We start from the raw sequence: 13,218 nt of genomic DNA, 5'->3' as shown, positions 1-13,218 counted from the left end.
GGGGACCGACTTTGGCTTGTGAGCACTACTTAAGAACTACTGGCTTAAACACATAGACATAATTAGCACAAAAGACCCCAGCTCTGACGAGCACCAGTCAGATTAGACTCCTTTAATGAGCAACAGAGAGAGAGAGACGAGAGAGAGAGAGAAGAGAATTCTCTCTGAAGCAACCACATGACAAAGCGCTACCCCGGAGCTGCCAAGTCTAGAACAAAAAAGCCTTTCAACAGTTTTACCACACAGCCATAAGACTCCTGAACATCTAGGTCAGAGGATGCTACGCCGGACTATTTCATTGTGTGCCGCCACCCACCAACCCCTCTTACGCTACTGCTACTCATCTCTTCATCATGATATGCATAGTCAGCTTAACCATATCTACATGTACGAACTACCTCAAATCAGCCAGACCTACCGAGTGTCTGCTATGAGAGACACTCGGATTAGCTATAAGATTTGATAGGCCTCGGAACAGGAATATAGACCTGCGGCTACTGTGTTTTGCACTGTTGCTTTGGTTACTGTATTTTATTCTTTACTTACCTATTTCACCTAATACCTTTTTGGGCAACGGTATTGTTAAGCCTGAAGTAAAGTAAGCATTTCACTGTTACTGCTCCACTGATAGTAAAGACGATTTTATTCTCCAAGCGTTGTGGTGTTGAGGTACAATCAGCGCAATACGGAGAGAGAGGCTCAGTGGAAGAGGTAAATCGAGACTGGCTGTGCTGGGGTGGAGCAGATATGGTGTATGGGAGGGGACTAGGAGAGTGGAATCTGTGGGACGTGGAACCCAGGGCAGAGCAGCGACCGAAGTGAGACACAGTCTGCCTTGTGCTTAAAGAGAAGAGAGGAATGGAGGAACCTTTAGAAAAAAAGGTATGATAGAAAGACAGGGGAAGTATAAGAGAGAAGAAAACACGGATGAGATAGAGAGAGGAAGAGAAAAGAGTGAGACTAGATTCGTTACAGTCACTACATTCMTACAAAACAGCGGACGGGATTTATACCACCATTTTGATTTCCTACATTCTATAAAAATGGAAAACGATGATGTCAYGAACAAATGATGAATTTCATTGAGAGGTCATTCAAAATTAGACATTAGCCTCGGTTTTTATCCAGCATATACTTCCGATGAGTTAGCCACAGATGTTGCAATATTAAACCGAAAGAGAGGTTAGGTTAGTCACCATAGCAATGAYTTATCATCAGCCTATGTAGTAAAGCTTCTCTATAAGGAGGTTATTGCTTTGCTCTCTGTAACTTCAGAAATGAGATGAGTTGAGAATTGAGATCGTACATTTGTAAAGATTCCAATGGCTCACCTGTATGCATGGTTGGGAGTCAATTCCAGTCAGTTTGAGGTATTAATCCAGTTGTCCATCATTTTGAAAAATGAGGCTGTAATGATATAGATGCACTGACTGCACAAATATGCAAATACCTGACTACGCTGCTCAGATTACTGCACCTTCCTCTATAAAGACATCAAATCCATTCAGGAAATATCTATATCGGCAACTACAACATCCTGAATTTTAAGATTGTATTGCAGATGGAGGGTGTTCCGTCTTTAACAATTTCAACAATGCAGTATCCTCAGTGTTTTTCTCTGACTTAGTCTTTCTGTTGAAGCTTTTTCTCAAAACAGCACCGGCTAGTCAGACAGGTTTGTGACGTGGTGTGGTTGTTTTACTTGTATGAACAGTTACTCAGCCTTGTACAAAAGAATGGGGGTAAATCCATTTGAAGTCAATCACTTTTTGACAGAATCCCTTTTGAATTTAAACAAGACTTTAMTTACCTGTTTGGAAGAAGTGGTCAGAAAGCGACTTTTTGGACCCGAATGCCAAAACACCGTCATCGGTTGACGCACAACATGCTCTTGAATACAGGGTGGGTGGCATTTCAATCATAGAAATAGAATTCATAGAATGGACCTATCCCTTCAGACCACTGCAATTGAAATGTTAACTTCAAATTACTGCCACAAAGATGACCGCCGGTCCACCCACCGTCGAATGTCAAATTAAATGGTAATGTCTATTCTATGATCTATATCTCTATGATTTCAATAGGTTTCCTATGGAGGGTTGACATCTCCACTGTTTATCTTTTCCAGTGATGAAGACATGGATGTCTCATGGTATGATGGGGTACGCAAAATGTTTCAACTTTGAGCACCTTTATCTCTTGACAGTCTTGGCTTTCAGGTCCAAAAAGTTACTTTCTGAGCACTTCTACAATGGGCAAATATGTATGGAAGGTTTCATTCAAATCAAAAGGGGTGCTGTCAAAAAGTGATTGAATTCAAATGGATTTACCCAATGTATAGGCGGCATGGGGTCTCTTGAGAGAGGAAGAAGATGATTTTAGAGGGAAATGCTTACGGCATGATGATAGCAGAAATGTCCGACATAGCTACTGCATTACCTGACATATTTGGAGTCTTTCAGTTTGACAGATTCTATAAACTTCTGACACGGTGCTGCTGCTTCCGTTCCCATCCGGCTGCCACCAGTCCAACATCTAACACTCATCTCATCTCTTCCTTCCTTCTTTCTCCTATACAMGTTTTGTGGGTACAGTCAGCACTGTAGTTGTTGACTGACTACCCTCTGAYGATCTCTAGGGCCGGGACGATATCAGTATTGCGATACTCGTTGGTATCGTGGCAGGAAAACAAAACAGGAACCGGATTTAAGTTATTTGTTGGAAACAAGCRTCATTATGTCGTCATCTAGAGTCACATGTATTTATTTTCCATGCTCTAGCACACAATATTTKACATACATCAGGTTTTTAAAGGACCAAAGAGTTTGGTCTGCTTTGTGTTTCATTTTTGACATGGAAGAAATATTGTGATACTGGTATGGTCACAGCCCTAACCATCTCATTATATACTATGGTTAAACGTCACTTATGATTATTTCTGCCTGAACGATTGCCTGAGGCACACTGTCACACTTGAGACCTAAACTCCTTTAGCACATAACACCGACTTAGACTTGTTGATGACTTTCAACTTGATGTGCTAGACAGTGTGTGTGAACTCTGGTTCCAGCTTTAGCCTCAGGTTCTGATTAACAATGGAAGTAGGTGTAGCTGCTTGTTGGTAGTGAACATACACAAATAACTGATAGACAACACAGTATTCATTATGGCTCCTTAAATGTACACCAACATACACAAATAACTGATAGACAACACAGTATTCATTATGGCTCCTTAAATGTACACCCCTCTGCCTGTCTGTGACCAACCATCAACATGGATAACCATTGTCCGCCCTTGCTTTCTGACCTGTTTCAGTCAATAGCAGCCTTCTCCTTGTTTCAGGCAGACAGGCTACAGGCTATCAGGTCTAGGTCAGTAGGCCAGTCTTTCAGCTGTCCGGGGGGCTCGTCTCAGACGATCCCGYAGGTGAAGAAGCCGGATGCGGAGGTCCTGGCCTGGCGTGGTTACACATGGTTTGCGGTTGCAAGGCCGGTTGGGTGTACTGCCAAAATCTCTAAAACGACGTTGGAGGCGGCTTATGGCAGAGAAATTAACATTAAATTATTTGGCAACAGCTCTGGTGGACATTACTGCAGTCAGCATGCCAATTGCAAGCTCCCTCAAAACTTGAGATATCTATGGCATTGTATTTTGTGACTAAAAGGTAGTTTTATTGTCCCCAGCACAAGGTGCGTATTGATCATGCTTTTTAATCAGCTTCTTGATATGCCACACCTGTCAGGTGGATGGATTATCATGGCAAAGGGGAAACACTCACTAACAGGGATGTTAACCAATTTATTCATAACATTTTAGAGAAATAAGCTTTTTGTGCATATGGAATATTACTGGGAGATTTTATTTCAGCTCATGAAACCAACACTTTACATGTTGTGTTAACATTTTTGTTCAGAGGGCGCTGGTTCGGGTCCCTGGTTTGACTGAGTGGATATGTCCTTGTGCCTTTGGGCGGGGTGCTKGACCCTGGTTGTTCCCGTGGGTCGCTCTGTATGGGTGTCTGCTAAATGACTGAACGTAAATTCGARTGGCTTCACTGCAGGTAGATTGTAGGTTTTAAAATTCAATTAAAAACACAAATCTTTATGGATTTTGGATTGTTTTGTGACTGTCTTTTTTTCTGCTTCGAGTTTGCTCTAATATTTATATTTGCCTCTCTCTACTTCTCTCACTCCCTCTGCGTGTGTGGGGGAGAGGGGGGGCAGCCGAAATAGCTAACCACTGTATGAACCTACAAAACAGCAGGAGGTAGTCAGTCAGTCATAGAACATCAACACTGATTCATTTCTGTCTGTCTGTCTGTCTGTCTGTCTGTCTGTCTGTCTGTGTGTGTGTGTGTGTGCACCTGTTCGTAACCTTCCTGCCTGGGGATGTTGTGGTTGATGCTGGTGTGTATGGATTTGTGTGTGTCTGTCTGTTTCAGTTCATTTGTGTTTGTGTTGGACGATGGGAGTGAGTGATGACTAGATGTATGGAAGACCATAGAGAGAACCATAGAGCGGAAACCAAGAGGAATACAGTGTGCTGGAGAGGACTCATAGTGTTAGTGATACAGAGAGACAGGCAGAGATAATGTGGTGAGAAATGKGATTCTAGTGAAAGAGGAAGACAACAGGATAGGAATGCTCATGTTATTTCACTGCACATTTCTCACTCTTTCTAATTTTCCTTTCTCCTACTCTCTTTCGTTCCTTCCCCCTCCACTCCCCCTCTCCATCCTCCCGAATCAGTGGAAGTTGCAGTGGGGAGGACAGCTCAAAATATTGGCCGGAACGGAGCACAGGTCTACACCAAGGAGATTGGAGGAGGAAGTGGGAGGGGAGAAATGATTGGTTGAGGAGTAGTTGCTTTGTTTGCTGAATAGTTTGTCTGTTACAGGCCTGTATGCATATTTGGGGGTGCTGAGATTTAATTCGCAGAACATTTTGTTTTCCCCACGCTACAGACGGCAATATCGGCCTGCTAATACRGGACTAGTAAAGGCCGAGGACACTACTTTTGTGATGAACAATTTTTTTCTTCTCTAATTTCTCTTTTTTCCAAGGGTCCTGCAGCACACCTAGCACCCCGACTTCCCATGGCTAAGCCTGTATATGACATGTGACTGACTCAGTTTTACTAGTTGTCCTGTTTTATTCAACAAGTCAACTAGTTTTATTTCACCTTTATTTAACCAGGTAGGCTAGTTGAGAACAAGTTCTCATTTGCAACTGCGACCTGGCCAAGATAAAGCAAAGCAGTTCGACACATACAACACAGAGTTACACATGGAATAAACCAACATACAGCCAATAATACAGTAGAAAAGGTCTATATACAGTGTGTGCAATAAATAGGCCATGGTGGCAAAGTAAATACAATATAGCAATTAAACACTGGAATGATAGGATGTGCAGAARACAAATGTGCAAGTTGAGATACTGGGGTGCAAAGGAGCAAGATAAATAAATAAATACAGTATGGGGATGAGGCAGATTGGATGGGCTATTTACAGATGAGCTATGTACAGGTGCAGTGATCTGTGAGCTGCTCTGACAGCTGGTGCTTAAAGCTAGTGAGAGGTAAGTCTCCAGCTTCAGAGATTTTTGCAGTTCGTTCCAGTCATTGGCAGCAGAGAACTGGAAGGAGAGGCGGCCAAAGGAAGAATTGGCCAGTGAGATATACCTGCTGGAGCGTGTGCTACACGATGTCCTGGAGCCAGTGGGTTTGGCGACGAGTACGAAGCGAGGGCCAGCCAACAAGATCATACAGGTCGCAGTGGTGGGTAGTACATGGGGCTTTGGTGACAAAAACGGATGGCACTGTGATAGACTGCATCCAATTTGTTGAGTAGGGTTTTGGAGGCTATTTTGTAAATGACGTCGCCGAAGTCGAGGATCAGTAGGATGGTCAGTTTTACGAGGGTATGTTTGGCAGCATGAGTGAAGGATGCTTTGTTGCGAAATAGGAAGCCGATTCTAGATTTAACTTTGGATTGGAGATGTTTAACGTGAGTCTGGAAGGAGAGTTTACAGTCTAACCAGACACCTAGGTATTTGTAGTTGTCCACATATTCTAAGTCAGAACCGTCCAGAGTAGTGATGCTGGACGGGCGGGCAGGTGCGGGCAGCAATCGGTTAATCAACCTTTGATATTGTGTTGTGTGTGTGCGCGATATAGATATACACACACACACACACACACACACACACACACAGTGTTTGCGCATGTGTCTGATCCCATTTGCCCCTCTGTCTGCAGGAGAAGAGTATGATGGTGGGGAAGGTGACAGCTCCGGCCTGGTTCCATCAACAGCAAGAAGAGAGAACGTCAGACCCATCACACAGCAGTTACCCAGGGTGAAAAATAGGGAGATGGGGATGAAAGGAAGGCATGGATCAGAAAGAGATTAAATTAATCTACATGCAATACCCCATAATGATAAGGCAAAAATGACATTTTTGCAAATTTACAAAAAATAAACAGAAATACCTTATTTACATAAATTATTCAGACCCTTTGCTATGAGACTTGACAGTGAGCTCAGGTGCATCCTGTTTCCATTGATCATCTTTGAGATGTTTCTACAACTTGGAGTCCACCTGTGGTAAATTCAATTGATTGGACATGATTTGGAAAGTTCCCACAGTTGACAGTGCAAAGACTCTCAGACCATGAGAAACAAGATTCTCTGTTTTGATGAAACCCAGATTGAACTCTTTGTCCTGAATACCAAGCGTCACGTCTGGAGGAAACCTGGCACCATCCCTACGGTGCAGCATGGTTGTGGCAGCATCATGCTGTGGGGTCGGTTTTCAGTGGCAGGGAGACTAGTCAGGATCGAGCAAAAGATGAACGGCGCAACAGAGATCCTTGACGAAAACCTGCTCCAGAGCGCTCAGGACCTCAGACTGGKGCGAAGGTTCATCTTCCAACAGGACAACGACACTAAGTATACACGCAGGAGTGGCTCCGGGACAAGTCTCTGAATTGCCCAGCCAGAGCCCGGACTTGAACCTAAATCGAACATCTCTGGAGAGACCTGAAAATAGCTGTGCAGCGACGCTCCCCATCCAACCTGAAAGAGCTTGAGAGGATCTGCAGAGAAGAACAGGAGAAACTCCAAATACAGCTGTGCCAAGCTTGTAGCGTCATACCCAAGAAGACTCAAGGCTGTAATCTCTGTTAAAGGTGCTTCAACAAAGTATTGAGTAAAGGGTCTGAATACTATGTAAATATTTACGTTTTTTTTTTTTACATTTTCAAAAATGTCTGAAAACCTGTTTTTGCTTTGTCATTATGGGGTAGTGTGTAGATTGATGAGGGAAAAAAACTATTTGAATCAATTTTAGAATAAGGCTGTAATGTAGCAAAATGTGATAAAGGCAAGGGGTAGGAATACTTTCTGAAGGCCCTGTATATTGACTGATGTGGGTGTGTTTTTCATGCAGTGTTCACGTGCTAGTCGGAACTGGGAAACTCAGAAATGTTTGACTTGCTAACTGGTTGTAGTTCTACATGTGCCATGTGTTTAACCAGTTAGCAAGTCAGAAATTACAATTTCCTTTAGTTCTGACCTAGGTTCCGACTAGCACTTGAACGGGTCATAAAAACACTTCCTGCAAATCAAGTGAGTCGCCAGTTTTTTTGGAAAGCGGAAAGAACACTATTGGCGTTAAGGAATCAGTTCTATAAATATTTTTGAAAAAAGGTGTGATTGAGGAAATATGCAACACTGCAATGACATGTCAGTGACTGGAGAAAGAAATTATACTACCCCAAAACATTTTTTTAAAAAGGAACCAAGAGAAAAGCCTTAAAAGGAGAAACACATGAAGCCAATCCAGAGTCATAATGTGCATACTGTCTACTGGTTTATTCATTATTTTTTTTTACAAATCAGGAAGATGATTTAAATGTTATGTAACAGCCTGTACAATGCAACATACAGAAAATAAAAAAAAAATGGGGGAAAAAGAATACAAATTCATTCTCGTAAAAAGCAGCACTGGGCTTTTAAACAACCCCATRTATTTTTCACATTTTGATTGAACGTTGCAAGTACATTTTTTCAAACCCCACCTTTTTTGCAATAAGTTAGACAACACACAGTTTTGTGTGAGGAAAGTCGACAACCTTGAATCTTGACTAAATRCCACTGTTTTCCTCACCTTTTTTGCAAAACAATGACTTGGCAAGATGGTGGGGTTATTTATGCATGTAGTGATGTATGTAATACGTAAGTATCTCAGATTATTTTGTTGCCAAACAAAACAGAATGGTTAAAAGATATGCTTGAAGAGCTGTCCACGTACAAACAAAAAATTGCTGAATATTTTAAATCAGGAATTAATGAACCCCTGTGTTAATCTATGTAATGTATTATGTAAAATAAAGGGAGTTTGTTTTAACGTGAAGCAGACAGGTAGAACGTAAACGGACTACAAAAAACAAAATGACAAAAACCCTAATGAATCACATTCGCAATGTAAACTCCAGCATCAGGGCCTGCATTTCGTAAAAAGACTCCATTTACCAAGAGTCTTTGCATGAACACGCCAAGGTGAAGCCACACCCCTATGATGTGATTGGCTCTGAACATTCCTCCCTGGTAAACGATGACAGAATGGATCAGAGAGGAAGACTTGAACGTAACCAGTGTAAACAATGTGAGAAAACGGGCATGTTCAGCAGTTCACAACGTTGTGGAAAGTTCAGATAGAAATACCTTTAAAACAAACTTGCCTCTCTGGTATAGAATCCTGTCAACTCCATTCATGACATTTCTATCTGCAATGATCCACAAAGTTTTCCTCCTGAACTAGCTATAGAAAATGAGAGAATGAGGAGAGATCTCTTTAGGTCCGGGCCCATTTCGATCACTAGTTGAAATGAAATCGTGCCTGGGCCTTTATGCATCAAGGTCATGTTCAGTAGGGCACACCGTAAGAATGACTTTTTGCAACAGAACTGTTCTCATTGGACAAGCTCAGGTAGAACCTCCGTTTCCAAAACGTTTTCTCCCTGCTGAACACGTCCCTGGTATTCCCTCTACAAAGCATGTGTATAATCCCTCTAATCTCCAGTGAAGTGAATATGACTCAGGGGGTAAAGCAGTGATAGGGGAGAATTCGGGAGACGAAGCTTAATGGCCAGACTGACTGGTTGAAAAAACATTGAAACATTTCTCTCCCACTAGTTCTGACAGTGGTGTTAGTGTCCATCTCTATAGTCCTTCATGGCTTCCTCTCCTCATCCACACTGATATGAATGAACCGGAACTGAACGGGTCAAAGTMAATTCCCATTAGGCAACAGCCACCAGATCGTTTTCACCTGTCCTTTGTTTTCAGATCAGTTAGTGTTACACCTGTAAACATTTTGCGCCAGTTTTTGAGTTCCTCTACAGGTGCTCTCAGGTCCTTCAGTTCACGGTTCTTTTCCAGTCTTTTTTCCKTGTTTGATCTAATGCTCTTTTTCTCCATTTCCTTCTGACCTGCGGTTAAGTCTTTCGCTTAAATCCAATAGTCAGTGACCGTGTTGCGGTCGCCGTTGCGAGGTGGTTCAACAAACGGTCCAAGTCTTGGAATGCAACAGGACCGGTTYGGGTTGTGCACTCAGCCTTTTCACAGGAGAACTGAGGAGAACCATCCCTCCGTACTTGAGAAGAGGAGAGTGATCAGTCTGGGGTAAAGGGGTTGATAAAAAACAAGCTACAGTGAGGGAGGGAACAACAGAGACCAGGAAGACAAAACTGCGCTAAAATAAAAATGGCTGTGACAAAAAGTGTTGTATTATGACGGATAAAAATGTTAAAATACATGTTAAAATTAAAAAATAAAATCGCCCACGAAGTGTCCAAAACAAAGTGCAGGCAGTGTCTGTCTGGTTGTTCTTCTCTGAATCCACCCTAGTCCCTCCCTGTTAAAAGTGTCAGAGAACAAAATAATAATAAAAATAAACAAAACTTTGTCCTAAACAAACAAAACAATGCTGAATTGTCAATCAACAAGCCACCCAGCAACAGGAGGGAAATTCCCAAATTCCAAAGAGTCYCAAAGTCTGGAATTTGGTTGATGGAGAAGTAGTAGTTTTGGAGGCACCGCTGGGAGAGAGTAGCTCCCTTTCCCCCTCTCTCTCCATCCAACAATCTCTTCACTACTCCCGCTATCATTCCACCCGTATGAGCAGGCCGTAGAGGAGGGTGCCCCCCTGATCCTTGGTGATCCACTCGATTTCTGTGTTGCTGAAGCGGGGATCCAGGGGTTCGCTGGCTCCCAGGGTCTGGGGCCCCACCTTATAGGAGCCCGGCCGGACACACACCTGGAAACCCACCTGGGCCTGGTGACAGCAGTGAGAACGGGGGTCCCGGAATCTGGAGGGAGAGAGTGAAAAGGGCCGAGTGAGGAGATCAGGAGTCTTGGGAAGAAGAATGAAAGCAAGACAGTGAAAGAACAAGGCAGTAATCTTTTCAATTTGAATAACAGCAAAAGGCAGAGAGAGAAGAGGATGAGAGAGATAAAACAGAGAAAGACAAGGTAGAAAACAGTGGTAGTGAGTGACAAACGTACTGCACTTTAGGGGCGAACATCTCCAGGCCGGAGTAGCGCATGGTGGGGGACAGCTGAACCCGGGGCACCTCCCTGTCCCGTTCCCTGTCCCTGCCAGGGAGGCTGTTGCTGCTGTTCTCCTCAGGCTCACTGTAGCCGTTAGGACCCTCCGTCTTCACCGGAGACACAGAGAAGATGGACGACGTCCCTGAAACACCAAGACAACGCGGTTTAGTTCATTTACAACACCCTCAACATTCTTTAATCATGAGTGGAAATGGTTCTGGAAATCGACCATGTTTTTCAAAAGGCTAGAAATGCRGTTATTGCTTTCGGAGAGAAACAACAGTTTGAGGTGATATGCTCCTCAAAATAAGCAACCTGTGGTCAATTCACAATCTTTTGTTGGTCCAAAAGTGGATAAGGAAATAAATGTGTCGTACCAGAGAGCAGCTGGGCATGGTCCAGTGTGCGTCTGAGGGCCCCTACGCTGGTTCCGTGGTAGGCTATGTGCCACTTCTTAAACGAATTGGACACCTCACAGTGGGGCTTGATCCTGCAGGCAGGCAGAACACACACACCATGATGTTAGATAACYCCTCTACCTGAGTCCTATGACATTGATACTCAGACAGTTTTCAAAGCTTTACTGTATACTATTTTTACTTTCATTCTCCCCTTCTCTCGCCAAGGTGAGAATAAGTAATTCAGGTATTTGTTAATTGAACTAGATAAAACTAATTCAGGCTGATTAATTGGACTTGAAGAGCACCGTCACTGATGTTAAGAGTGGTTGGTTGAACATAGTTCACACTACAGTGTGATTGGAAGAAGACAGTTTTTGAAGCCCACTGATTGGCTGTCTGTAACCTCTGACCTCAGAGCGAAGCGGCACCAGCCAAAGGGMAGTGCGTAGTCCCGTGGGGGCTCCCCTCTCTTGTAGTAGGACTCGTCCCCCCGCAGCTTGTGGCACGACTCACAGTAACACAGGTTATACTTGGCATCCTCGTTGAAGTAACCATCTGAGAGAGATGATAGGGGGAGGGGGCAGAGGGAGGGAGAGAAAATCTAAATATGGAGAAGTTATGATTAAGTCAGAGAGCGAGACAGAGAGCGAGAGGGCAGTACACAAAGACAGTCGTGTGTGTTCCTCACCTGGCAGTGTCAGCAGGTCCTTGAAGCGCGAGCACAGGGCCTGGTACTCACAGGTCTTGTTGGGGTTGACCTCTGGATGGGGCGTCCAGCAAACACTCTCTTTGATCCCTGGAGGTCAGATGTCAAAGGTTAGCACTGGTTCAGCCCAGAGCCACAGAATTAAAGGGTCTGTATAGAGTTGCCAAAGTAGTCATGCTCTCCTCCTCTCACCATCAACCATGTCCGCTTTCTCCATGTCGCCCTGGCAACGCGCCTCGCCGCTCTCCCCTCCCACGGTCGACACGGTGTTGGTCACTATGGTAACCTGCCACGACAACGACATCAGAGGGTGTCACTGAATTCTCTCGGCCCCTGGTGCCACACAGATTATGTAGTCCCAGGCCAGGCAACAGATTATTAAACTGGTCTGGTGGGAGGGCTGGGATTACGCAGTTAAACACCTACTCAGTACGGAGCGTCTAAATGAGATTGGGATTATGACTGTTACACTGTGTAACTTTAGCCAGATGGAGGTATTTCAGGATTAAAGGTTATAGAGCAAAAGACTAGCAGATTAGCGTTTCTAGCTACTGATCTAAAAGTGGCCCTGAGTAGGACTGAGTCCCAAATCAAATCAAACTTTGTCACGTGCGCCGAATACAACAAGTGTGGACCTTACAGTGAAATGCTTACTTACAAGCCCTTAACTCTTCTTGAACTGCACTGTTGGTTAAAAAAATATTTACCAAATAAACAAAAGTTAAAAATAAATAATAAAAAGTTACAATAACGAGGCTATATATGGGGGTACCGGTATCGAGGCAGTGTGCRGGGGTACAGGTTAGAGGTCATTTGTACATGTAGGTAGGGGTGAAGTGACTATGCACAGATAAACAGCGAGACGCAGCAGTGTACAAAACAAATGGAGGGGTGCTCAATGTAATGGTCCAGTGGCCATTTGATTAATTGTTCAGCAGTCTTATGGCTTGGGGGTAGAAGCTGTTAAGGAGCCTTTGGTCCTAGACTTGGAGCTCCGGTACCGCTTGCCGTGCGCGGCAAAATAGATGGCATCATGAGGATGGGAAATTATGTGGATATATTGAAGCAACATCAAGACATCAGTCAGGAAGTTAAAGCTTGGTCGCAAATGGTTCTTCCAAATGGACAATGACCCCAAGCATACTTCCAAACTTGTGGCAAAATGGCTTAAGGACAACAAAGTCAAGGTATTGGAGTGGCCATCACAAAGCCCTGACCTCAATCCTATAGAAAATTTGTGGGCAGAACTGAAAAGGCGTGTGCGAGCAAGGAGGCCTACAAACCTGACTCAGTTACACCAGCTCTGTCAGGAGGAATGGGCCAAAATTCACCCAACTTATTGTGGGAAGCTTGTGGAAGGCTACCCGAAATGTTTGACCCACGTTAAACAATTTAAAGGCAATGCTACCAAATATKAATTCAGTGTACGTAAACTTCTGACCCACTGGGAATGTGATGAAAGAAATAAAAGCTGAAATAAATCAATCTCTACTATT

General features: G+C 43.7%; 2 protein-coding genes across 2 annotated transcripts in view; both read right to left on the bottom strand.

Annotated features, from left to right (window-relative positions):
* Positions 1 to 1,639, bottom strand: part of LOC111960414 (rho guanine nucleotide exchange factor 15-like) — a 17,341-nt gene extending 15,702 nt beyond the window's left edge. Inside the window, exon 1 of the mRNA XM_023982405.1 lies at positions 1,332 to 1,639. The gene's annotated coding sequence lies outside the window, so the exon portion shown is untranslated. The remainder of the gene's footprint in view (positions 1 to 1,331) is intronic.
* Positions 1,640 to 7,844: 6,205 nt separating this feature from the next.
* The window catches only part of LOC111960250 (neuralized-like protein 4), a 34,133-nt gene continuing 28,759 nt past the window's right edge, over positions 7,845 to 13,218 (bottom strand). The window contains 6 exon segments of the mRNA XM_070437943.1: positions 7,845 to 10,374; positions 10,571 to 10,757; positions 10,993 to 11,105; positions 11,427 to 11,571; positions 11,705 to 11,812; positions 11,915 to 12,008. Coding sequence (XP_070294044.1) covers positions 10,170 to 10,374; positions 10,571 to 10,757; positions 10,993 to 11,105; positions 11,427 to 11,571; positions 11,705 to 11,812; positions 11,915 to 12,008 — 852 coding nt within the window. The 3' untranslated portion in view covers positions 7,845 to 10,169.

The sequence above is a fragment of the Salvelinus sp. IW2-2015 genome, linkage group LG37 (assembly GCF_002910315.2).
Source record: "Salvelinus sp. IW2-2015 linkage group LG37, ASM291031v2, whole genome shotgun sequence".
Lineage (NCBI taxonomy): Eukaryota > Metazoa > Chordata > Actinopteri > Salmoniformes > Salmonidae > Salvelinus > Salvelinus sp. IW2-2015.
This window is presented reverse-complemented; position numbering and strand designations above follow the sequence as displayed.